Source organism: Lynx rufus, unplaced genomic scaffold (genome assembly GCF_022079265.1).
Source record: "Lynx rufus isolate CCGP_SWC_20201006 ecotype Redwood Valley unplaced genomic scaffold, mLynRuf1.p SCAF_2, whole genome shotgun sequence".
Lineage (NCBI taxonomy): Eukaryota > Metazoa > Chordata > Mammalia > Carnivora > Felidae > Lynx > Lynx rufus.
In genome coordinates, this window is record NW_025814834.1 from 95,057,806 (window position 1) to 95,084,302 (window position 26,497).

The window sequence follows — 26,497 nt, forward strand, 5'->3', positions numbered from 1 at the left end:
CACAAGAAATTCTTAATGATAGGGAATACACTGAGGGTTGATAGAGGGAAGTAGGTGGGAGATGGGTTAGATGGGTGATGAGTAATAAGGAGGGCACTTGTGATGAGCACTGAGTGTTGTATGTAAGTGATGAATCACTGAATTCTATTTATGAAAGCAGTATTGCCCTGTATATTAACCAATCAAAATTTAAATTAAAAATGCTTTAACTGGGAAAAAATGAGGTAAGAACTTGAATAGACATTTTTAAAAAAGATATACAAATAGCCAATAGGTACATGAACACATTCTCAACATCATTAATCTTCAGGGAAATACAAATCAAAATCAAAATGAGATATCGCCTCATACCTGCTGGGAAAGTTATTATTAAAAAGTTAAAAGATTTAGTAAGTATTTGTGACAGTGTGAGAAAAGGGAACCTTTGTGTACTGTTGATAGCATTGTAAACTGGTGTAGCCATTATGGAAATTATTATAATATTAAAAAGAGAACTACCAAAAATGTAACTCAGGAATCACAGTTCTGATTATATATCCAAAGGAAATCAAATTACTATTTGGAAGAGATATTTGCACTCCCATCTTCGTTGCAACATTATTTATAGTAACAAAGATGAGATAGCCATTGTCAATGGATGACTGAATAGAGAGAATGTTGGTAGTTTATACACACACACACACACACACACACACACACACACACACTGGAGTATTATTCAACCTTAAAAAAGAAGTTAGTCCTGCCATTTGTGACAACACAGATGGAAGGAGGATATTATGCCAAGTGAAATAAGCTAGACATGAAAAGAGAAATACTGCTTTATCTCAAATTTGTGTGAAATCTAAGAAAACGTCAAACTCAGAGTAACAGTAGAATGGTGGCAGAAAAGATGAGATGTTTGTCAGGGTACAAACTTTCAGTTATAAAATGAATGAATGAGTTCTGAAGACCTAAAATGCAGCATGGTGACTATAGTTAATAAGATCTTGTATGCTTGAAATGTTAAGAGAGTGGATTTCAAGTGTTCTCACCATATACACAAAAATGATAATTGTACAAAATGATGGATATGTTAATTAACTTCATTTGTGGTAATCATTCCCAGTGTATATATATCAAAACATCCCATTATATACCTTAAATATGAGTAATTTTTGTAAATCATATCTTAGTAAGGTTAGAAAAAATATAGTGTTTTTTTTTAATGTTTATTCATTTTTGAGAGAGAGAAAGGGCATAAGTGGGGGAGAGTGAGAGAGAAGGTGAGATACAGAATACAAAGCAGTCTCCACTCTCTGAGCTGTCAGCCCAGAGCCTGATGCAAGGCTCGAACTCAGGACCGTGAAATCATGACCTGAGCCGAAGTCAGACGCTTAACCAGTTGAGCCACCTAGGCACCCCAAGAAATATAGCATTTTTAAACTACAACCTCAGATAATATTAGATTTTTAAGGGTGCATTCAACAGGTAACATATTACATAAGCCATCAACTAAGATTCACAAATTTTAAAAGTATGTACCGTGTTGGGGCAAATAAGACCATAGACTCAAGGGTTAGAGTAGCACTTACTAAATTGGCATCCAGGAAGATTAATAGGGATGAGGACATATAAACTATAGTTCACCTCAATTTTTAAATTGGTATTTCATAGACATTCAATTTATATTCTTAGAAGAAAAGCATACAAGATAAGGCAGCAAATCTTTTTCTAGGCACATGAAGTCACAAGATAATGATGTCAAAATGTTGTAAGAAATGTTATATTGCTTAATATTCTATGTTGTTCACTTATAATTGAGTTGTGCTTTGAGTGCTATTTGTAAAGAATGCTGATAATAGGCTTTTGAAAGAGAAAGATCTCAGTATTTGGCCAGAGGAATTGAAGCACAATTTTTTTTCAATTTGAGCCTATTTTTTCTTTAATTGGCTGCCTCTGTGATATTATAGCTCTTATATCTATGGGATGTGAATTCTTCTCCACCTATTATTTTGTGTTTTCTCATTTCTGAATTTATAACAGTTCTGTTTTTATACTCAAGCAGAGTTCTTTGAACTTAGGCCTATAAAATTACATCTATTGGTACAGGCTTTATTCAGTCTTCTCATAAATCCACATTTTGATTCTTCATCCAATGTTAACAGAAAGGTTTTATTTATCAAGCTAAATTCATAACCCTTTGGCACTGTAGCAGAAGCTTCCTTTAGGTAATTAATTCTTTTTATTATTTATTTATTCATTCATTTGTTTATTTATCAGAGAGAGAGAAAAGGAGGGAGGTGCAGAGGGAGAGAGAGAATCGTAAGCAGGCACCATGCCCAGCACTCATAGGGCTCAATCTTACAACCCTGATGTCATGACCTGAGCCAAAATTAAGAGTCAGATGCTTAACCCAGTAAGCTGAGCCACGTAGGCACTCCTAGGTCATAAATCCTTAAAATTCTTCATATCTTCTTTCCTTTAATAGGTATACAGTATGCAAATATTTTCTCCCATTCCATAGGCTATCTTTTCATTTTATTTCCTTTGCTGTGCAGAAATATTTTAGTTTGATATAGTCCCATTCATTTATTTTTGTTGCCAAATACAAAAAAAAATCATCACCATGACTAATGTCCAGGGGCTTACGTCCTATATTTTCTTCTAGGGGTTTTGTAGTTTCAGATCTTATATTTGAGTCTTTAATCCATTTTGGGTTGATTTCTATGTGTGAAGTAAGACAAGGATCTAATTTCCTTCTTTTGCATGTGGATGTCTATCTAGTTCATGAATATATTCTAAGATAGAGATTGGCCGGAGCTTGAGAGAAGATGGCGGTGTAGGAGGATGCTGGGCTCACCTTGTCGTGCTGATCACTTAGATTACACTCACATCTGCCTAAATAACCCAGAGAACTGCCAAGTGTAAACAAGAGGCCCACGGAAGAGGGTAGGAAAGGTGGAGAGGGAGTGCACGCTACACGGACTGGCGGGAGGGAGGCGGGGCAGTGGAGGGGCTGCCCACCCAGCAAGGCAGAACCCCCGAGTCTGGCTTGCAAGAGTGGAGGGGCCGGACTGTGTGAGTTCTGGCAGTCAGCAGAACTTAACATCTGGAATGTAATAAGTCAACAGCTTTGCTCTCAGAGAGCAGGGAGGGCAAGAGGATACCGGGAGGGAGAGTTGTTGAGCCCCGGAAGACAGAGCTCAGCTCAGCAGGGGAACAAAGGCACTCGCCAGCGCCATCTCCCTTGCCCATCCTCCCAGCCAAAATCCCAAGAAGAACCAGTTCCTGTCACCAAACTTGCTTGCACCACGCAAACACCCAATGCTGTGCTTCTGTGGATCCTTCCCTCCAAAGGGTCTGCCTGCCTCCCTCCCAGTGCTGCAGGGCCTCTCCTGCCCCCGTGTACCTTGCGGATCCACCCCTGCACCCTCGCTAATACACCAGATCCCATCAAAGCAGCACCACAAGCCTGACAATGTGCAGGTAGCCCAGACAGGGGCCACACCACTCCACAGTGAGTCCTGCTCCTGGGAGAGGGGAAGGTAAGGTACGCACCAGTCTGACTGTGGCCCCAGCGGTGGGCTGGGGGCAGACGTCAGGTCTGAGTGCGGCCCCACCCACCAACACAAGTTATTCCAGACAGCACAGGGGAAGTGCCCTGCAGTTCTGCGCCACTCCAGGGACTACCCAAAATGACGAAACGGAAAAATTCTCCTCAAAAGAAACTCCAGGAAATAGCGACAGCTAACGAATTGATCAAAAACGATTTAAGCAATATAACGGAACAAGAATTTAGAATAATAGTCATAAAATTAATCGCTGGGCTTGAAAAAAGTATCGAGGACAGCAGCAGAGATCTATTGCTACAGAGATGAAGGGGCTAAGAAACAGTCATGAGGAGCTAAAAAATGCTATAAATGAGGTGCAAAGTCAAATGGAGGCGACCACAGCTTGGATTCAAGAGGCAGAGGAGAGAATAGGTGAATTAGAAGATAAAATTATGGAAAAAGAGGAAGCTGAGAAAAAGATATAAAAACCAGAAGTATGAGGGGAGAATTAGAGAACTAAGTGATGCAATGAAACGTAACAATATCCATATCATAGGAATTCCAGAAGAGGAAGAGAGAAAGGGGCTGAAGGTGTACTTGAAGAAATGATAGCTGAGACCTTCCCTGATCTGGGGAAGGAAAAAGGCATTGAAATCCAAGAGGCACAGGGAACTCCCTTCAGATGTAACTTGAATCGACCTTCTGCACGACGTATCATAGTGAAACTGGCAAAATACAAGGATAAAGAGAAAATTCTGAAGGCAGCTAGGGATAAACACGCTCTAACATATAGAGGGAGACCAATAAGACTAGTGGCAGATCTATCTACTGAAACTTGGCAGGCCAGAACGGAATGGCAGGAAATCTTCAGTGTGATGAACAGAAAAAAATATGCAGCCGAGAATCCTTTATCCAGCAAGTCTGTCATTCAGAAGAGAAGGAGAGATAAAGGTCTTCCGAAACAAACAAAAACTGAAAGAATTCATCACCGCTAAACCAGCCCTACAAGAGATCTTAAGGGGGATTCTGTGAGTGAAATGTTGCAAGGACCACAAAGTACAAGAGACATCACTACAAGCCTGAAACCTACAGACATCACACTGACTCTAAACCCATGTCTTTCTATGATAACATTGAATGTAAATGGACTAAATGCGCCAACCAAAAGACATAGGGAATCAGAATGGAAACAAAACAAAACAAAACAAGACCCATCTATTTGCTGTCTACAAGAGACTCATTTTAGACCTGAGGACACCTTCAGATTGAGAGTGAAGGGATGGAGAACTATCTATCATGCTACTGGAAATCAAAAGAAAGCTGGAGTAGCCATACTTCTATCAGACAAACTAGACTTTTAAATTAAAGGCTGTAACCAGAGATGAAGAAGGGCATTATATAATAATTACAGGGACTATCCATCAGGAAGAGCTAACAATTATAAATGTCTATGTGCCAAATACAGGAGCCCCCAAATATATAAAACAATTAAGCACAAACCTAAGCAACCTTATTGATAAGAATGTGGTAATTGCAGGGGACGTTAATACCCACTTACAACAATGGATAGATCATCTAGACACATGATCAAGAAAGAAACAAGGGCCCTGAATGATACATTGGATCAGATGGGCTTGACAGATACATTTAGAACTCTGCATCCCAAAGCAACAGAATATACTTTCTTCTCGAGTGCACATGGAACATTTTCCAAGATAGATCACATACTGGGTCACAAAACAGCCCTTCATAGGTATAAAAGAATTGAGATCATACCATGCACACTTTGAGACCACAATGCTATGAAACTTGAAATCAACCACAGGAAAAAGTCTGGTAAACCTCCAAAAGCATGGAGGTTAAAGAACATCCTAGTAAAGAATGAATGGGTCAACCAGGCAATTAGAGAAGACATTAAAAAATACATGGAAACAAACGAAAGTGAAAATACAACAATCCAAACGGTTTGGGATGCAGCGAAGGCAGTCCTGAGAGGAAAATACATTGCAATCCAGGCCTATCTCAAGAAACAAGAAAAATCCCAAATACAGAATCTAACAGCACACCTAAAGGAAATAGAAGCAGAACAGCAAAGACACTCCAAACAGCAGAAGAAGAGAAATAATAAAGATGAGAGCAGAAAAAAACAATATAGAATCTAAAAAAACTGTAGAGCAGATCCATGAAACCAAGAGTTGGTTTTTTGAAAAAATAAACAAAATTGATAAACCTCTAGCCAGTCTTCTCGAAAAGAAAAGGGAGAGGACCCAAATAGATAAAATCATGAATGAAAATGGAATTATTACAACCAGTCGCTCAGAAATACAAGCAATTATCAGGGAATATATGAAAAATGATATGCCAACAAACTGGACAACCTGGAAGAAATGGACGAATTCCTAAGCACCCACACCCTTCCAAAATTCAAACAGGAAGTAATAGAAAACTTGAACAGACCCAAAAACAGTGAAGAAATTGAATCAGTTATCAAAAATCTCCCAACAAATAAGAGTCCAGAACCAGATGGCTTCCCAGGGGAATTCTAACAGGCATTTAAAGCAGAGATAATACCTATCCTTCTCAAGCTGTTCCAAAAAATAGAAAGGGAAGGAAAACTTCCAGACTCATTCTATGAAGCCAGCATTACTTTGATTCCTAAACCAGACAGAGACCCAGTAAAAACAAGAGAACTACAGGTCAATATCCCTGATGAATATGGACGCAAAAATTCTCAATAAGATACTACCAAATAGAATTCAACAGCGTATAAAAAGAATTATTCACCATGATCAAGTGGGATTCATTCCTGGGCTGCAGGGCTGGTTCAACATTCACAAATCAATCAATGTGATACATCACATTAATAAAAGAAAAGATAACCATATGATCCTGTCAATCGAGGCAGAAACAGCATTTGACAAAATTCAGCATCCTTTCTTAATAAAAACCCCCGGGAAAGTCAGGATAGAAGGAACATGCTTAAACATCATAAAAGCCATTTATGAAAAGCCCACAGCGAATATCATCCTCAATGGGGAAAAACTGAGAGCTTTCCCCCTGAGATCAGGAGCATGACAGGGATGTCCACTCTCACGGCTGTTGTTTAACATAGTGTTGGAAGTGCCAGCATCAGCAATCAGACAACAAAAGGAAATCAAAGGCATCAAAATTGGCAATGATGAGGTCAAGTTTTCACTTTTTGCAGATGACATGATAGTATACCTGGAAAACCCGATAGACTCCACCAAAAGTCTGCTACAACTGACACATGAATTCAGCAAAGTCGCAGTATACAAAATCAATGTACAGAAATCAGTTGCATTCTTATACACTAATAATGAAGCAACAGAAAGACAAATAAAGAAACTGATCCCATTCACAATTGCACCAAGAAGCATGAAATACCAAGGAATAAACCTACCAAAGATGTAAGAGATCTGTATGCTGAAAACTATAGAAAGCTTATGAAGGAAATTGAAGAAGGTATAAAGAAATGGAAAAACATTCCGTACTCATGGGTTGGAAGAGTAATATTGATAAAATGTCAATACTACCCAAAGCAATCTACACATTCAATGCAACCCAATCAAAATTGCACCAGCATTCTTCTCGAAGGTAGAACAAGCAATCCTAAAATTCATATGGAACCACAAAAGGCCCCGAATAGCCAAAGTAATTTTGAAGAAGAAGACCAAAGCAGGAGGCATCACAATCCCAGACTTTAGCCTCTACTACAAAGCTGTAATCATCAAAACAGCATGGTATTGGCTCAAAAACAGACACATAGACCAATGGAATAGAATAGAAACCCCAGAATTAGACCCACAAAAGTATGGCCAATTAATCTTTGACAAAGCAGGAAAGAATATCCAGTGGAAAAAAGACAGTCTCTTTAACAAATGGTGCTGGCAGAACTGTACAGCAACATGCAGAAGGATAAAACTAGACCATTTTCTCACACCATTTACAAAAATAAACTCAAAATGGATAAAGGACCTGAATGTGAGACAGGAAACCATCAAAACCCTAGAGGAGAAAGCAGGAAAAGACCTCTCTGACCTCAGCTGCAGAAATGTCTTACTTGACACATCCCCAAAGGCAAGGGAATTAAAAGCAAAAATGAACTATTGGGACCTCTTGAAGATAAAAAGCTTTTGCACTGCAAAGGAAACAACCAACAAAACTAAAAGGCAACCAACGGAATGGGAAAAGCTATTTGCAAATGACATATCGGACAAAGAGCTCGTATCCAAAATCTATAAAGAGCTCACCAAACTCCACACCCAAAAAACAAATAACCTAGTGAAGAAATGGGCAGAAAACATGAGTAGACACTTGTCTAAAGAAGACATCCAGATGACCAACAGGCACACGAAAAGATGCTCAACGTCGCTCCTCATCAGGGAAATACAAATCAAAACCACACTCAGATACCTCCTCATGCCAGTCAGAGTGGCTAAAATGAACAAATCAGGAGACTATAGATGCTGGCAAGGATGTGGATAAACGGGAACCCTCTTGCACTGTTGGTGGGAATTCCCACTGTTGGTGGGAATGCAAACTGGTGCAGTCGCCCTGGAAAACAGTGTGGAGGTTCCTCACAAAATTAAAAATAGATCTACCCTATGACCCAGCAATAGCACTGCTAGGAATTTACCCAAGGGATACAGGAGTGCTGATGCATAGTGGCACTTGTATCCCAATATTTGTTTATAGCAGCACTTTCAACAATAGCCAAATTATGGAAAGAGCCTAAATGCCCATCAACTGTTGAATGGATAAAGAAATTGTGGTTTATATACACAATGGAATAGTATGTGGCAATGAAAGCGGACGAACTCTGGCCTTTTGTAGCAACGTGGATGGAACTGGAGATTGTTATGCTTAGTGAAGTAAGTCATACGGAGAAAGATAGCATATGTTTTCACTGTTAGGTGGATCCTGAGAAACTTACCAGAAGACCATGGGGAAGGGAAGGAGAAAAAAAAAAAAGAGTTTGGAGAGGGGGTGAGCCAAAACATAAGAGACTCTTAAAAACTGAGAACAAACTGAGGGTTGATGGGGTTGGGAGGGAGGGGAGGGTGGGTGATGGGTATTGAGGAGGGCACCTGTTGGTATGAGCACTGGGTGTTGTATGGAAACCAATTTGAAAATAAATTTCATATTTAAAAGAAAAAAGATAGAGTTGGCCAACTTTTTCTATTAAGGGCCAGATTGTAAATATTTTAGACTTTCCATGCCATACAGTCTCTTTTTCTACTACTTAACTCAGTCTTCGTCACACAAAAGTAGCCATTAATAATATGCCAATGAATGAGCTGGACTGTATTCCAGTAAAACTTCTTTTATGGAAATCACTGATAAGCCAAATATGGCCAATGGACAAACTCTAGTTTTAAAGAAGTCACAATTCTCATTTTAGGGATGCCTGGGTGGCTCAGGCAGTTAAGCGTCTGACTTTGACCCAGGTTATGATCTTGGGATTCGTGAGTTCAAGTTCCGCATTGGACTCTCTGCTGACAGCTTGGAGCCTGGAGCCTGCTTCAGCTTCTGTGTCTCCCTCTGTTTCTGCCCCTTCCACACTAGAACTCTGCCTCTCTCTCAAAAATAAATACAGTTTAAAAAAAATTCAAGGGACGTCTGAGTGGCTCAGTCGCTTAAGCGTGCGTCTTCGGCTCAGGTCTTGATCTCAGGGTCGGTGATTTCGAGCCCTGAGTCCGACTCTATGCTGACAGCTCAGAGCCTGGAGCCTGTTTCAGATACTGTGTCTCCCTCTCTCTCTGCCCCTCCTCTACTCATGCTCTGTCTCTTTCTCTCAAAAATAAATAAGCATTAAAAAAAGAAAATTCTCATTTTAATGGTGAAGAACTGAGTTTTCATGTGGATTATAATCCAGAAAATAGTACTCAAAGAATTTCTGGATTATCTGAATAACTACTGTACATCAGTTATGTGTATATTTGGTGTTGTGTTTTGCATTTAGGATTGAATGGGCATCTTTCCTCTGCACACACGACAAATACTTGTTATTGTGAAATGGTGAATGAGTACAGGCTTTTTACAATAGTTGGAATAGAGAAAAGTGTAATTAGTAATTATGATAGTCAATATGAAGTAAAGAATTTCTTTTCTTCTTAATCATAGCCACAGTCATATAGCTATTTAATACAGATGTCAATAAAACCTCAGAGCTGACTTGATCTTTATGCAATAGAGCCTACAGTGTTTCGAAATCACTCTTACTTAAAATTGACCTTCGATTTTGTGACAAAGCCTGATGTTGCTTTCCCCAGTCTCTTTTTCCCTTTTCCCTCATATAAGAGGGAGGGTATGTGGGGTGGTGTATGTGACCAGCTAAAGCACTCTTTTCCAAACTCCATTTAGAAGTCACTGGGTGGTGATTTTGGGAAAGCTTGTTAAAATACTGTCAATTCATTTGGTAAGTGCCCTTTTGTCCTCTTCCTTTCTTTCTGCCTTAAACATTGCTCCCCAGTCTGGAACTGTACCAGCTATCTTTTGACCTACCCTAAAGGAAAAGACAAGAAGATTGTAGAGGTGGGACACTTTCATCTTGGCTCTTGCTCCAGTGTGGACTCACCTAACTCTAACCTTCCTGTTCAGGAAGGGTGTGGTGGTGGGTGAGAAGGAAAATAATCCTATTTTAGCTATTAGTATTTGGCTTTTTACTATGTTCAGCTGGACTCAATTCTCTTTCTTTCTTTCTTTCTTTCTTTCTTTCTTTCTTTCTTTCTTTCTTTCTTTTTTAATATAATTTATTGTCAAATTGGCTTACATACAACTCCCGGTGCTCATCCCAATAGGTGCCCTCCTCAATGCTCATCACCCATTTTCCCCTCTCCCCCTCCCCCCATCAACCCCAGTTTGTTCTCTGTATTTAAGAGTCTTGCGGTTTGCCTCCCTCCCTCTCTGTTTGTAACTGTATTTCCCCCTTCCCTTCCCCCATGGTCTTCTGTTAAGTTTCTCAAGATTCACATATGTGGACTCAATTCTCTATCTTTAAAAAAGTAAATTGAAACAATATAATAGATAATGGGTTCTTTCTATTTTGTGATCTATTCTTAGTTTTGGTAAATATGTTCTCGTCTATGAAATGTTTTCAGGTTTTATTAGCATAAAATTCAATAAATCCAAAACCAGGCAAAAAAAATGAATTCATAAATAAAGGTTAATGTTCTATTATACTGTAAGAGAGGCTCTCAATTTGTAATAAAGTGTTTAACTTATTTCTCTATCTACCTGTCAACATTTAAATATCACTGATGCACATGTCTTTACTAATAAAGCAATTTTGGTACTATGAATCATTTTTACTACTTATAAAATCACTTTAGACTAGATCAAGCAGAACTGACTTACTCCTTAGCTCCTTTGTATATTTTTGTTTATAACTCTAATATATTCTAATGAATGTCTAATTAAGCCCTAAAATTTTTTCACTAATTGCTATAGGAATAATGAACTTTTTTGACCTGAAATTTTATGAACAAAAATAAAATAATTTGTAAAAGCTAATATGTGACATAATGGCCCAGTGGGAGTTATTATACATCCTGAAACAAAAATAATTCTCTCAAAACAGCTGATACACACCTTTTCTTTTTTAAACCACCTAAGAGGATGCAGAAAATTTTTCCAGTTTTGCTCTTATTAGTAAAAGTTATGGGACTATTTTATGCTAATGAAGTCAGACTAATGAAGCATAATATTTTCAAGATATTATCAAGCATTAGGGACTAGTTTAATTTTTCTTTTTAATGTTCATGAACAGAAAAAACATTTCTTTTTAAAAACACACTTGGCTTTTGGTATACACAAAGGATTTGTTCATATTACCCCACATCTTTTAGGTATCTTTTATACCCTTTCTGTATGACTGGTATTTCATAATGGGTAAAAAGAACTATAAGAAAACAAGACACTGAATGTCATTTTAACTTGGTTTTCAAAGTCATAACATATGCAGCAGATGTGGGTTGCTTCACCTGAACTTTTTCTCCTCTTCCTTCCCTACCAGCAGACTCTAGAATTCTTTTTCTTTTTAAATTTTTTTAATGTTTATTTACTTTTGAGAGAAAAAGAGACAGAGAGCCAGCAGCTGAGGGGCAGAGAGAGAGGGAGACACAGAATCTGAAGCAGGCTCCAAGCTGTCAGCACAGAGCCTGACCCAGGGCTTGAACTCATGAACTGTGAGATCATGTCCTGAGCCAAAGTCAGGGGCTTAACCGAGTGAGCCATGTAGGCACCCCAAGGCTGTAGAATTCTTTAAGTATAGTTTCCATATTCTTTTTTTTTTAAGTTTTTATTTATTTTGTGAGAAGGAAAGGGCACAAACAGAAGAGGGGGATGGGGAGAGAGAACCCAAGTAGGTAGGCTCTACACTGTCAGCTCAGAGCCCAATGCTGGGCTTGAACTCCTAAACCATGAGGTCATGAACTGAGCTGAAATCAGGAGTTGGAGGCTTAACTGACTGAGCCACCCAGACTGCCAACTTTCCACGTGCTTCTGAACATCAGTGGGTAAGGACAAATTGTCTGGAGCTATTTATATAGGATAACAGAATAGAAAGATGACATGAGTGGGCTATGGGATTAAGCACCCTGGAACCATCCCACTCCTGGATTTCGTGTTATGTATTATGTGATCTTTTAATTATTTTTAGTGATTAAGCCATTTTGAGTTGAGTTTCTGTTCTTGCATTGCATCCTAAAGGAAACTGTTTATGAAACCAGTTTTTAAAGTCAATCACATTTTCTTCCTTTTTTAATGGCGAAATTTGAAGCTACTGTCCTCTGTAACTCCCCTATTGTCATAGACTCTAAGTCTAAAGTTCTTTCTTGGCCAGCAAGAAAGTGGGACGCAGGATTAAAATGGGAGAGATGGCTAATGTCTGGGAAAAGACAAGAGCCTTGAATAAGGGTTCTTGCCCCATATTTATTAAGGTCAGAAGACTTACAAACATGACAGGTGTGCACAAAGAGACAGTGAATCTGTGAACATTAATTCATGGCATGAGGGAAAGGAGGTTTTGAAGATACACAGTGTTTGGGGTTTGGGTCAGTATAAAACAAAATCCTGGAGCTGGGTAGATGGGCAGATGGTTGTTAATGGCAGACAGGAGGCGCTGTGTTTGTTTATCTTAGCCTAGGGGATAAAACAGATAGGGCAAATAACCTCAGGGTTAACAAGGCACCTTTTCTTTTGCTAATCAGTTCTGGACAGCCTCACCTGCAGTGCTGTCTATAGCCCCAAATACTTGTTCACCTAATTTGGACCTTCTTCCTGTGAAAGCAGCAGCTTTCTGCTCTAGTACTAAATTGGGGGTGTTTTTGCCTTGAATACCTAATCTTGCTTACCTCATAGATTGTATTGTTTTGAGGGCCTTTTCCCCTCCCTCTCTATCCTAGGGGATTTTGCCCCTCCCTACTTTATTTTGGGGGTCTTATCCTGTTTACCCAAGCTTGGGAGACAGAACCCCAAGTAGGTAGGCTCTGCACTGTCAGCTCTATGGCTTTGTAATTCTTTATGCCTTGGTAACTAATGCATTGGTATAAGCCCAGGGAATTTCTCAGCTTATTCCCCACACCCTATATCCATTGTTAGTATTTAGTTACTGACAATAAACATAGTTATTTGTTGAATGTAGTTATTTGTTGAACTTATCACCAGCAAAACAGTAATAAAATTTTTGTACTCTCTTACCTCATTTGATCACAGCTCAGCTTACATGCCTTAGTCATTTCCTAAAACAGATGAGACTAAAAAGCTGGATATAGAGATCTAGGATATATTTAATCATGTACTTGCAAATAAAAGCACTGCTTTAAGCTTTTACAGAAATTCGGCAGACTGATGTGACATGCAACCAAAATAAATTCTGTTGTTTTATAGTTATAATTTTAAACAGAAAAATCTGACCCAAGGACAAGAATCACAGACTCAGATCAATTGTTTAAATAACTCCTTTAGAAATTTTATTTTATTTTATTTTATCTTAGTTTACTTTATTTTATTATATTTAGAGCTTACTTAGCTTTAGTTTCAGATATCAACATGCATAGTATGTCATAATAACTTCAGGATATCCAGGGGAAAAAAATGTCCAAATAGAGATTTTAAATGTGAATCTGGAATGTATGCTAAAAGCCATAGGTACAGATTTAGGACTCATATGGGTGGCACCTAAAACTAGGAGAATGGATGATAGCTTTGGAATAGAAGTAGAGCATAAAGAGAAAATGACTATAAAGGTTGAACACTGAACAGGGTGAGAGAGGTGGAGGCACAGAGAAAAGCGACATGAGAGCTAGGAGGAGAGTCAGGAGCAGCTGGGAAGCCCAGGAGAGTTTTTTCAGTCAGTGGTTGTTTATTCCAGACATGTATAAAGAGGCCAAGCTAGATGAGAGCTAAACTGGAAGGTTTTCTGACTATACACACTTGTCATTTGCCAAAGCAATGGAAAACCAGGATTAAAAATATATATATATTCAACCTAAATTTTTCCTTTTCTTTCTCATCATGTTATAGTGGTATATTGTGCACTTTTGGGATTTTACATGAGGTTAAGATAGGTTAAATCTTATGTTATTATTTGTGACACACACACACACATACATACATATATACACATACATAAACAGAATATTTCTAAAAGGCTCACAATAAATTGATAACTTTGTTTCCTTCAGAGCAGCTAATACCTGGGACATCCTTGAGGAATAGGGATTGGAGAGAGACTTTCCACTTCTATACCTCTTCAATCATGTACATATGAATGTATCCCCTGTTCAAAAAATAAATAAAGCTAAACAAAATAAAGGCCATTTTATTATGTTGAACTTTTACAGTTACGGGAAAAGTATTTTAAGACATTGCTGTGGCTGGATAAAGTATTATGACTTGATCTGAATCCGTTGTCCCTGTAGCTTTGTCTCTGGGGAGAGTGGGTGGAGTTTGGGTTCAAGTTACATTAAGTTAACACTGGTCAAGTATATATACTAAAGCATTATATGGTATATATAATATGGTTTAGTATGTAAATGGTTGATACCTGCTAAAGGACAGATTGCATATAAATATCCGGAAGGTCAATATTTTCCCAGAGGAAATAGCCCACTTCTGAGGTTGAAGTATGCATGGTAGTTGACTAAGCAGCTTTGTGTTCAGGTACGAAGTCTTGAATTCTGTACTTATAATTCCAAACATCTTACATATGTTCATCTTACATATGTTCACCTCACTGAATTGTCAGTGTTATCAAAATATTCTCTTACTGTTCTCTTGCTGCAGTGTTACCAAAATATTATTTTGCTGTTTTCTTTTTACAGACATGATATATTCAAGAAATATGGGTGTTATAAAAAAAAAAGGTGGATTTTTTTAATATAAAGAAGTTGGAGAAACGCTTAAACACAAATTGTTCAGTTCTGTGAGTCTTAGATTAGAAATTTAGCTGGTGCGTAAAATGATCCTCAGAAAAGTATAATGCTGTTCAGCTTTCTCTTTTCTAGCTGTATAAAAATTTGGGTTAAAAATAGCAAACACTGAGCATGTGCATCCAAAGATATAGTTGCTGCAAACACTGGAATATATATGTCTTGATACTGTAAGTGGATGATTAATGTAAGGAGCCTGAAGGTTTTGGAAACAACTCAGTGAAATGAAAAGTTGCTTTTTGATGTCTGTAGCCAAGCTTAATAAATTATAATTCAAGCAATTAACATGAATTTGGAACAAAATATTATTTATTTTTTTGTAACATTGGAAAACTGAACTGTTTATAAAATTCAGTTAGAATTATATAGCTGTTGGCACATCAAACCAGCCTTGGCGAATACAATAGATATTCTTTAAAGAAGGAAATTTTCTTTTTAGTTGTAGGTTAAAGTCCCTGTTACTTGGATTGTGTTTGACATTTCCCAATGGGAGAAAGAGCTATTTTTATTTCAATGGGTAACTGTGGTGATGGGTAGCCTTTCGATTATAAGGTAGACTTTCGTTTCAATCAAATGTGTAAAATTTCTACGAAGTGAGAAGTTTTATTAGCCATATTTTCCCTTTTTAAATTATGGTAGCACATTGAAGTCTCCATCAGTCAGCTTTCTTGTTTTCTTTTGCACTATTGACTTTTTGCCTACTGTTCAGGTTTCCAACATGTTCTGTAGGTACTACCCTATTTTTATTTTTATTGTTATTTTTGATACCAGAGTTTTTGATTACTCTGTATCTGTTGCCTCCATTGTTTACTGCCCACCATCTTCTTTACCACTTTTACATAATGCTTACAAGTGAGCTCCTGGTAACTTTTAATGATGGCCTTTTAGCCCTCATCCTTTGCAACATCTTTGTGACATTTGGACACTGTTAACCATTTACTCTTCTGAATGTTTCCCTGGGCTTCTTAGACCCTGATCCTTATTCTCCAACTCTTTGAGTACTTCTCTTACTTCACTTTATTTATTTATTTTTTTCTAAATGAGAATGTTTCCCAAGGTTCTAGCCATGAAAAACTCATCTCCATATTTTTACAATTTACACATGAGAACCCAATTCACTTCTTTTTCCTTTATGATCATCTTCATGTACTACTTTCTCATTTTTTAAATGTTTATTTATTTATTTTGAAAGGGGAGGGTGCACACAAGGAGAGGAAGAACAGAAGGAGGAGAGAGAGAATCCCAAACAGGCTTCACACTGTGAGAACAGAGCCCCACGTGGGGCTCCATCTCATGAACCGTGACATCATGACCTTAGCTGAAATCAAGAGTCATATGTTTAACTGACTGAGCCACCCAGGCGCCCCCTTACTCATTTTTATTTATTCTCTTGACTTGATTCTCAAGTTCCTCATCCATACTTCTACCTGCCTGCTAGATATTACTCATAGGATCAGTAAGATATTTAATGAGTTATTTGTACTATTTTATCTTAAAACAAAACAACTTTTGTGGACCTTAGTTTTCTTGGCAACTACTACCATGTTTCTCTGTTCCCCTCTACAGGGTAATTACTTGAGATAGTAGTCTCTATTTACTCTCTTTGCTTCCTCTCCTTCTGTTCTCTCTTGAACTCACTTAAGGGAGGCTTTGGTTTCCTACCATTTTATCAGAGTTGCTCTTGTGAAATCAGTGATCTCTTGCCAAATCAAATGGTCAATTCTCAGATTTCGTTTTATTAGACCTTTTTAGTAGCATTTACTATAGTTGTTCATTCCTTCCTTCGTGAGACAATTTCTTTATCTGCCTTCTAGGGTACCATATTCCTCTTGTATCTTTTTACATTACTAGACACTCCTTCTCAGTCCTTTTTCTGGATCCTTCTCCTCTTTGTACCCCTATATGTTGGAATGCTCCAGGGGTCACCCTTAGTTCTCTCCTCCCTATATTTTTACTCCCTAGGTGATTTCATTTAGTCTCCTGATTTTAAACGTCATCTGTTTGGTATTCTGCTTTAGAATACTTTCTAGTGCCCCTTCTCCCTTGTTACCTCTCTAATTTTTCACTGGAGTCGCCATATAGGATACACATCACCCATTAAATTCATGCATATCAGGCATCATTGCTTACCAGATCTTTTCTGTCTTTTCTGTCTTTTCTGTCTTTTCATCTTTTCATCTTCTTGTGTCTTCAATCTATGTTGAGGTGTGTTTATTGTTTGATTATTTTCTTAAGTATTTTTCCTCCTAAGGTTTACTTATGTTTTGTTATCTTGGAGAGATTGGCTGGCTTCAAATATCTCTTTGCCATCTCTTACAAATAATGGGTATCTTGACTAGATATAAGATGTATTAATTCTCCTTTCTGTTCAAATAGCCTGGATTCTCCTCCATGGTTTTTTAGCTTCTGGTTTTGATGATGATAAGTCCATTGCCGGTCCTGGCTTTTCCATTTATGAATAATTGTTCTTTCTGTCTGAACACTTACAAGGGTTTTTTTTCTTATTTTTTAGATTACTGCATTTTATAAGGGTATGATCAGTAGATATTTGTCTTTTCTATCCAAAGTGAAACTTAGTTACCCTTTCCAGTTATCCACCAGAGGTGTTTTGTCAACCTGAATAAAGTTTCTTTTATTATTTACTTGATAGTTGCCTCTACTTCGCATGGTGTCTTTTTTACTTTTGAACACCTATTTTTCACATATTTTCACATTTTTCTGGATTTATCCTTCAAGTATTTTCTCTTTTCTGTGCCTGTACATTTACCTAATTCTTTGCTCTGTGTTTTGAGATAATCCTTGCACTTCATCTCCCAGTCTACTTAAATAGGTGTCAGTAATGATTTTTCTTTTCTTATGCATGTGCTCATTTTAATTTGAAAATTGTGACCTTAAGTTTTATGGTGTGTGTGCGTGTGATACATTAGAATTTACTTAAGTGCAGTAACAGTTGTTGTACAGGTGTTATCTTTTCTGGCACTTCTTCTTTCACTAGATACATGTTCTAATTATTCAGCCTTACTCTGCTCTTTCAAATGTTTGGGCCTCTCATGTTATCAGTTGTTTTTATATGATGGAAAATCATAGAAATCATGTCTGGAAATCATGTTTGCTTGCTGAACTGTTCTTAACAGCAGGAATCCCAGCAGTCAGAGTAGATATAGTGCCTAAAGTTTAAGGATGGTTAGCCTTCTAGAGATACCTAAAGGAAGCCTGATGTTCTCTAATGTACTCAACTGCCCTAGTTCCAAAGTAGGGAATACTCTTCTGTCTCATGATAGGAAAATATAGCATATTCCAAGAGATTGGAAGTAATCTTAGCATTGGGGTCTTCAGATACCTACATGCAAAGTTATTTCAGTGATGTTCCTTTTCAGTTAGCCCCCAATGGAACAATGTAACTGCAAACCAGTTTAAGCTGATGTTACTCCACTAGGGCCTTAAGACGTCTCAGCAAGATGCTTAACTTTAGAAAGTTCAGGAACTTGGTGTTGGACATAGGGAAGAACAGGCCACAGTCAAGTTGTCATGTTTCAGAATACTTTGTATCCTCACTCATTCCAGTGCCATTTACATTCTGATGATTCTCAAATTTATTGTATTTCCAGTCCCCTACTGTTCTCCTGATGCACATGTCCAGTTGCCTACTCAGCTGTTTGACTTGGCAGTCTAATGTATATCACAAAGGTTGCATGTCCAAATTGATCACACGACTGTCATTGTGAAACCTAATTTTTCCAAGTCTTTCTTACCTCGGTGAATGGCATTGCCACCATTTTTTACAGTTAATTCTCAAGTCAGTATCTTAAGATTCATTCTTGACTTTTCTCTCTTATTTTTACATCCCCATCCCATTAATCCACAAATCGTATTGGCTGTACTTTCAAAATGAACCAAACTTCTCACCACTTCCACTTCTACCACTCATCTATACATTGTTGTGTCTCTCCTGGTCTTTTGCTGTTGCCTCCTGACTGCTCTCCATTCTTCTGCTCTTGCCCTCTACAGTTTATTCTCTATAAGCCGGAGTAATCTTTTAAAAAGGTAAAACAGTGCTTCCTTCTAAAGGATTCTAAGAAAATCCAAATGCCATGTAATTGCTTAGGTGGCTCTCCATGCCAGAAGGCTCTCCCAACTGCCTTCCAACCTTATTTTCACCATTTTCCTAATTTAGCGCACATTAGGCAGATTACCTTCCATGTTCCTTAATTACATCATAACCATCTTATCTCAAGGCCCTTGTACTTGCTGCTCACTTTGTACTTGCTGATCACATTGTTTCTCAAACAAATTTTCTCATGATTCCCTTACTTGTTAAATTTGTCTTACTTAAATCTGTCTTCATACTGTCTTATTATAGAGAATGTTCCCTACCATTCTATAGAATAGATCCTTTCCTACATGCCTGTTCCTTCTTACCCTGTTTCAGTTTTTTTTTTTCCTAGCACCTCTCACCACTTGAGCCATATGTGTATTTCATTGTCTTCTTCCAGTCACCATCTATGAAGAAATGACTTTATAATTCACTACCTATCCTTAGCACTTACTAGGTAGGTAGTAGATACTTCATAAATAATACATACTTCAAGTGACATCTTTACCAAATTTGGGTTTCATTTAATTTTTTCTAAATTTTTTTAATGTTTATTTTTGAGAGAGAGAGAGAGAGAGAGAGAGAGACAGAGTGTGAATGGGGGGAGGGGCAAAGAGAGAGGGAGACACAGAATCCGAAGCAGTCTCCAGGCTCTGAGCTGTCAGCATACAGCCTGACACAGGGCTCAAACTCAGGAAAGGCAAGATCATGACCTGAACCGAAGTCAGACACCTTACTGATTGAGCTACCCAGGTACCCCCAGTTTCATTTTAAAATGAAAAAGTAGGTATACATGTGAATCTTTCTGGAAATAAATCATGTTTTTCAAGTTATTGTTTTTTAGTTCTTTACTTTTTAGACTTATTTGCAAAACATGTAATCAACTTTACTTTTAAGTATGTTTGAAATTTCAGTTCAAGTATTTGTATTTAATCTTTCTCTAAAAATACTTATTATGTAACCTGACTTTTTTTCTATGATCAAAATTCTATTTTGCCTGTGACTTATTTTTTGATAGTGTATTCATTAACAAATTCCTAATTTGTTTTTTAAGTTAAAAGAAATCTTACAAAATTGCATAATGTTAAGACCACTGGGAATAAAGAAAGGAAAGAATAGAAATAGGGACTTTATTCCTTTCTAATTAGAATACTCCAGTGTTTTTAGGTTGCCTGTAAATCCTCTCAGTTAAGAGATTGGCTTTTCCCCATACGGTATACTCTCTGTTTCTAAGGGCCCCTCATGATCCTGACCATGCCTGCTTTTTGCTCTGCTTTTTCTTCTGCTTAAGATCTCAGCTTATGCCCCCATCCTTAATTTTCAGTGTATAGAATTTACGTCTATAGATGAATAAAAAAGAATAGAAAAACTTTAACCAAATGATAGTAGAAACCAAAATTCAGCTTGAAAATAGGCTGAGCCTATATAATACAGCATATAGAATCATAGGTATAACATGCTAATATGTGGTTGAAATTTATTTTCTTTTTTTTTTTAATTTTTTTTTTTCAACGTTTATTTATTTTTGGGACAGAGAGAGACAGAGCATGAACAGGCGAGGGGCAGAGAGAGAGGGAGACACAGAATCGGAAACAGGCTCCAGGCTCTGAGCCATCAGCCCAGAGCCTGACGCGGGGCTCGAACTCACGTACCGCGAGATCGTGACCTGGCTGAAGTCGGACGCTTAACCGACTGCGCCACCCAGGCGCCCCGAAATTTATTTTCTTGTACTTTAATACAGCATTCTTCTAATCTCTAGAGATTTGTTGGTAAGAAGGGAAGTCGTTGGTACAATCACTTGCCATTTTGTTCTCATTTTTGAAGGGTCATTATAGCTGTCTCCCTGGGTGGGCAGTGGGGAACAACATTTCTGAATCTCTGATCCTCCCACATAACCATATGCCATTGGCAGCTGGAGAGTCTTATAAACACCTCTCTCTGGCTTAGTACTTTAAAATTTGTAACTGTTTAAAACTGTTCTGAGACAAGCTACTTAATCAAAACTTTTAAAATGGTTGGCTTTGTTAATGAAGATATTAACTTGGTTTTATTTTGATTTTTTTCCAGGTGTATGGTGGCTGATGAAGTAAGTGTTTTCATGATTTTTATGTCTTTTATAAAATTCCACAACCTATTTTTAGTGTCTACTATTTACCATGTGCTCTCTGTCTTTCCTTATGATTCTATGTCTTATTTCTAGAGAGGAGAGGGGACAGATACAGAAATAATGAGAAAATGAATGTGTTGTGTATATGTGTGGGTGCACACACTTGAAACATGTTAGGTGCATGCTTGAAACATTAGTATTAAAATCAGTGATCCAAAATTTTATGTTGTTGGCCGAGAAACCATGAGTGTGCTATAAAATTCAGCCCCAAGGAGCACCTGGGTAGCTTAGTCTGTTAAGCGTCCAACTCTTGATTTCAGCTTATGTCTTGGTCTCACCGTTTGTGAGTTCAGGTTCCTCATCAGATTCTGGGCTCACAGCATGGAGCCTGCTTGGGATTCTCACTCTCTTTCTCTGCCCATTCCCTGCTTGATTTCTCTTTCTCTCTCTCTCAAAACAAATAAGCAAAAACCTAAAAAATATTAAAGTAGTATTTTATTATCATTAAAATTCTAATTTTTATTCAATTTGAAAAATGTGTTGCTGTTTTCATGATGCCCTTAAGAGTAATAGCAAAACATAAACATTTTAAAGATAATTATGAAGAAAACATACTGAATTTTTTAAAAATATAAGTGGAAATATAAAAGATTCTGCCAATTAACTGTCTTAGCTTTAGTTACATATAGACTCACCAATGGCTTATCTCCACATTCTCTTCTTTAGTAAAAAATGAATTACAGTGTAACGTGAACGTGAATACTATGCAGAACATGAATACTATGATACAGGTTTCATGGTATATGCCGATTTATAACTACCTAAGTTTTTAGTTTGAACTCTTTATTCTTTGGGCATTTGTTTAGATTAGATGTTATAGTTAGAAGCATAGTCATTGCCTGTCAAGAATTTCAACAATGTAAATGAAGGGACAGTACGTAGACATTTGGGAAACAACAGAAATTTCTATTTTGGAATAAGATGAATTCCAAAAGCGTCTTCATAAATTAATAAATTTGAGCATCCAAAATGACTGGCAGAGGCTCATGTTTTTAGTCCCTGAGTATGTTTTCATCAAACAGGAATATAAACTTGAAAACCTGAAAACTAGGCATAACCATTTTGCACAATATGTATAAAATATATGTGCGATATATGTATGTATGTGTATGTGTGTCTCTCACTTTTTAAATAAACCAGTTTTATATTCGTAGAGATTATATTATATCAGGTAACACCATCTTGATAATCTCCACCAGTGATTCAGAGGGAAAATCTCAGCATTTATGTTGTCATTGCTACCTTCTTCATTTTGGTGTCATAGAGACATCATAGAGATGTTTGAATGGGCCTTAAATGTATGAAATTGTTCATGGATTGATATAAACACTTGATCGAGTTCTTGGTGAACCTTCAGCCAGCAAGAATTTTTCATTACGCCATCTGCTTTTCCTCATCTTTTACTATTTATAGTTCCATAGCTCTTGTCACATGTTGAGTGACTTTGACACTTTTGCAGCAGCATTCTTATTTCTTAATTTAATGCATTTAAAAGAAGTATTTAATATTTCCTCAACGCTTAAAAAAGGACTCCAGGGGCGCCTGGGTGGCGCAGTCGGTTAAGCGTCCGACTTCAGCCAGGTCACGATCTCGCGGTCCGGGAGTTCGAGCCCCGCGTCAGGCTCTGGGCTGATGGCTCAGAGCCTGGAGCCTGTTTCCGATTCTGTGTCTCCCTCTCTCTCTGCCCCTCGCCTGTTCATGCTCTGTCTCTCTCTGTCCCAAAAATAAATAAACGTTGAAAAAAAAAATTAAAAAAAAAAAAAAAAAAAGGACTCCACTTTTGTGTCCGTCGTAATTACTTCTCTTCTTTTACACCTATTTGACTTTACAAGGTTATTATGTTAAATCCTATCAATGAAGTTGATTATAAAAAAAGAATCCTCAGTGTGATGTGCATGTGTAAGATCACAGCTCACAACCTCTAATATCCTGTGTTAGCAGTAGAGTTGAAATGCCATTTTTATGGGATCTTACTAAGCTAGTGTGGATGAAACTTAGTAAATTAAAAGTGTTGAAGTAGAAAGAACTTGTATATATGTAAATTACATGAACTCTGCTTTGACCTTCATTCTATTTCCTAATGCTGTTCTCCTTTTCTTGCTCTTATCACAAAATGGTAGTGAAGTCACAGAAGGAAATATAGTTTATAATTTGGAGGTCAACCACCTTTTCTGACTTTTAAATTAAAAAGTATGTTTTGAAATGATGAATATTTGACTCATCAAATAGCTAAAAGCTTTAGGAAGGCAATTTTACATCTCTGTTATCGAACCTACTTTTGTTTAGATACTTGAATACCCACTTGGAGTATTGTGTAATTTAGCTGTCTACTGTGATCTTTCCTTCCTAGCTTTAGAAACAAATGACTTTCTTCAACTGGCATTACTCCCCCTTCTAGTATTTTTCCACTATTATCTTTTTGCTAATGTATTCATTTCTTGTGGACTTGTATAATCTATCTACTGTATATAAGGTAATCATTAACTTTAAATTGGAATGATAAGTTCTGTTTAATCCTAAGTGATCATTGTGTATTTCAATTATAAGAATATATTTTAGATAACACAGCTGCACTATTTAATAAAATTAACTTTACAAATCTAGCTTAAGGTATTTTAATTACTTCGCATTTCCCCACCTCTTAGTTTAATGCAATTAAATATTGTTTCAAGAACTATGTAGTGAATATACAGAAACTCTTGTGAATTTGTATTCCATAAATAATGGAACTCAGGCCATAGTCTACAATCAGGCTGGTGCACTGTTATCTATCTTTTTTTAAATAATTTCTTGTGAACCACTTTGTCCTTATTCTTAAGTTGAAAATTATTGAAAGTCTTCATTCATGAAAAAATTGTAAATGTGAAAAATAGTTGCACATTAACACAAAACAGGTAATTTAATAGGATGTACATGCAGGGGCGCCTGGGTGGCTCAGTCAGTTGAGCATCTGACTTCGGCTCACGTCATGATCTCATGGCTTGTGAGTTTGAGCCCCGTGTTGGACTCTGTGCTGACAGCTCAGAGCCTGAAGTCTGCTTTAGATTCTGTGTCCCTCTCTCACTCTGTCCCTCCCTCACCCATGCCATCTCTCTCTCTCTCAGGAATAAATAAAACATTAAAAAAATAATAATTTTTAAAAAATAGGATATACATGCAGAAAAATATTAAACCTACACATTTCCTACCCTATTTGTCAAGTATTTAAAGACTGTTCTCTTTAGAAATTTAGTAATTAGAAATTTTTACAATGTTCATTTTTACTTAAGATGGGATTAATATCCTGGATTTATAGAATAGCCTAAAAGTGTTTCATAATGGGCAAAAGTTTCAGTACATAGATTCTGTCTTTACTTGTCTACAGTATCTATTATCAAAGCCAGAAAATTCCTACTTATTTTGGTAATATTTTTTTGTTGTTGTTGGAACTCTATTTCAGTCCCGCATCCCTAGCGCGCACGTACACACACACAGACACACACACACATGCACATGCTTTTTAAAAATTTCCTTCTTCCTGTTACTTCAGAAAACATTTGGGAGGATGTATACCAAATAAAGTATCATTTCCTTCCTTTTCAAAAGACAAGGAAACCATTTGTTAAGGCTGAACTACTTGTTTTACCTTACTTCGTGGCTATTTTGGAGCATATTAATAAATAAATACTTGGAACAAGGGCCCTGTAGTCATCATTATCAATGCTTTTCTTTTGGCCAAGGTGCTTCTCTGCAAGAGGAGTGGGGAGAGGCTTTGGGACCTGTTCTTCCAAAGGTAGAAGAATTTCTGCTGGCTGAAGTTCGAAAACCCTTGTCTGTTTCTCTTCAGGCAGAAATGTGTTGATGTGTAGAAACAGTGAAGGACCCCATTGGAAGGTTATTTTAGCTCAGAAGACATTAAAATTGTTGTTATGATATGCACTCTGCCAATATTAACTTTATAGGTTTGAGGACTAAGAAATCAAAATAGACATGAAGAATTTTACTTTTCCTTTTCTATAAGCCTACCTACATTTGACGAAGTAAGCTGAGATGGCAGTTTTGATTCCATTGGTATCTATAAATCTTAGTTTTCATTTACCAGTTCCAAGCTGAATTACACTGTCTCCTTGAGCTCTTCCTGTATTGTTGATGCATTTTTGTTGAATGAATGAACTGGTTAAAGAGTTAGCACTTAACTAACTCTATGTGCCAGGTTGTGTTCTAGTGCTTTACGTATATTAATTTAGTTCATCCTCACAACAGCCCTATGGGGTGGGGTAATGGTATTAGTATTATTACTATTACTATTATTATTCTCCTTATATAGATGAGAAAGCTGAGGCACAGAGAAGTTAAGCAAATTGCCCAAGAATTTGCAGCCAGTATGTGCTAGGACCTGAAATATTTGACCTTAAGTAATCCAGCCACCAAGTCTATCAATTACTATTCTGTACAGAATGTCTAGGTGCCAGACTTTGTATATTTAGAAACAGGATTCTTGAGGTCAGAAGAATCTTCAGAATACAAGGGCTCAAGTGAATGAAGCTGAATATTAGAATGATGGTGATAGCCTAAAAATTTTGTGCTGGTGAGACTGTATGTATTCCTTTAAAAAGGTATTATTTGCCTGTTTCCTTCCTTATTTCTAAGGCTACCTTATTATTTTTTTATGTCCTTTTTTGAAAATAATTTTTTATTTTAGATTTTTAGAATTGTTTAGGTTTTAAATACAGAATTATTATAAAGATAGTACAGAGAGTTCTTGTATACCCCATATCCAATCCCCTATTATTGTCTTAGATTAGTGTGGTATATGTGTCTTAGTTAATGAACCGATATTCATGTGTTATGATTAACTAAAGACCATACTTCTCTTTAAAAAGTAAGTTTGGAGAGAAGATGGCGGCGTCGGAGGACGCTGGGCTCACCTCGTCCTGCTGATCACTTAGATTCCACCCACATCTGCCTAAATAACCCAGAAAACCACCAAAGACTAGCAGAACATACTCTCTAGATCCAAGCGTAGACGAGAGGCCCACGGAAGAGGGTAGGAAGGGCGGAGAGGCTGTGCGTGCTACACGGACTAGAGGGAGGGAGCCAGGAGGTGGAGGGGTAACCTGCCCGGCAATGCAGAGCCCCCGAGTCTGGCTTGCAAAAGCGGAGGGGCTGGACTGTGTGAGTTCTGGCAGTCAGCGGGACTTAACATCTGGAATGTTACAAGTCAACGGCTCTGCTTTCGGAGAGCAGAGAGGGCAAGAGGAAACCAGGAGGG

General features: G+C 37.4%; 1 protein-coding gene across 1 annotated transcript in view; it reads left to right on the top strand.

The window, feature by feature from the left end:
• ZRANB3 (zinc finger RANBP2-type containing 3) overlaps positions 1-26,497 on the top strand; it is a 303,611-nt gene that overhangs the window by 113,951 nt on the left and 163,163 nt on the right. Inside the window, exon 6 of the mRNA XM_047084772.1 lies at positions 21,147-21,165. Coding sequence (XP_046940728.1) covers positions 21,147-21,165 — 19 coding nt within the window. The remainder of the gene's footprint in view (positions 1-21,146; positions 21,166-26,497) is intronic.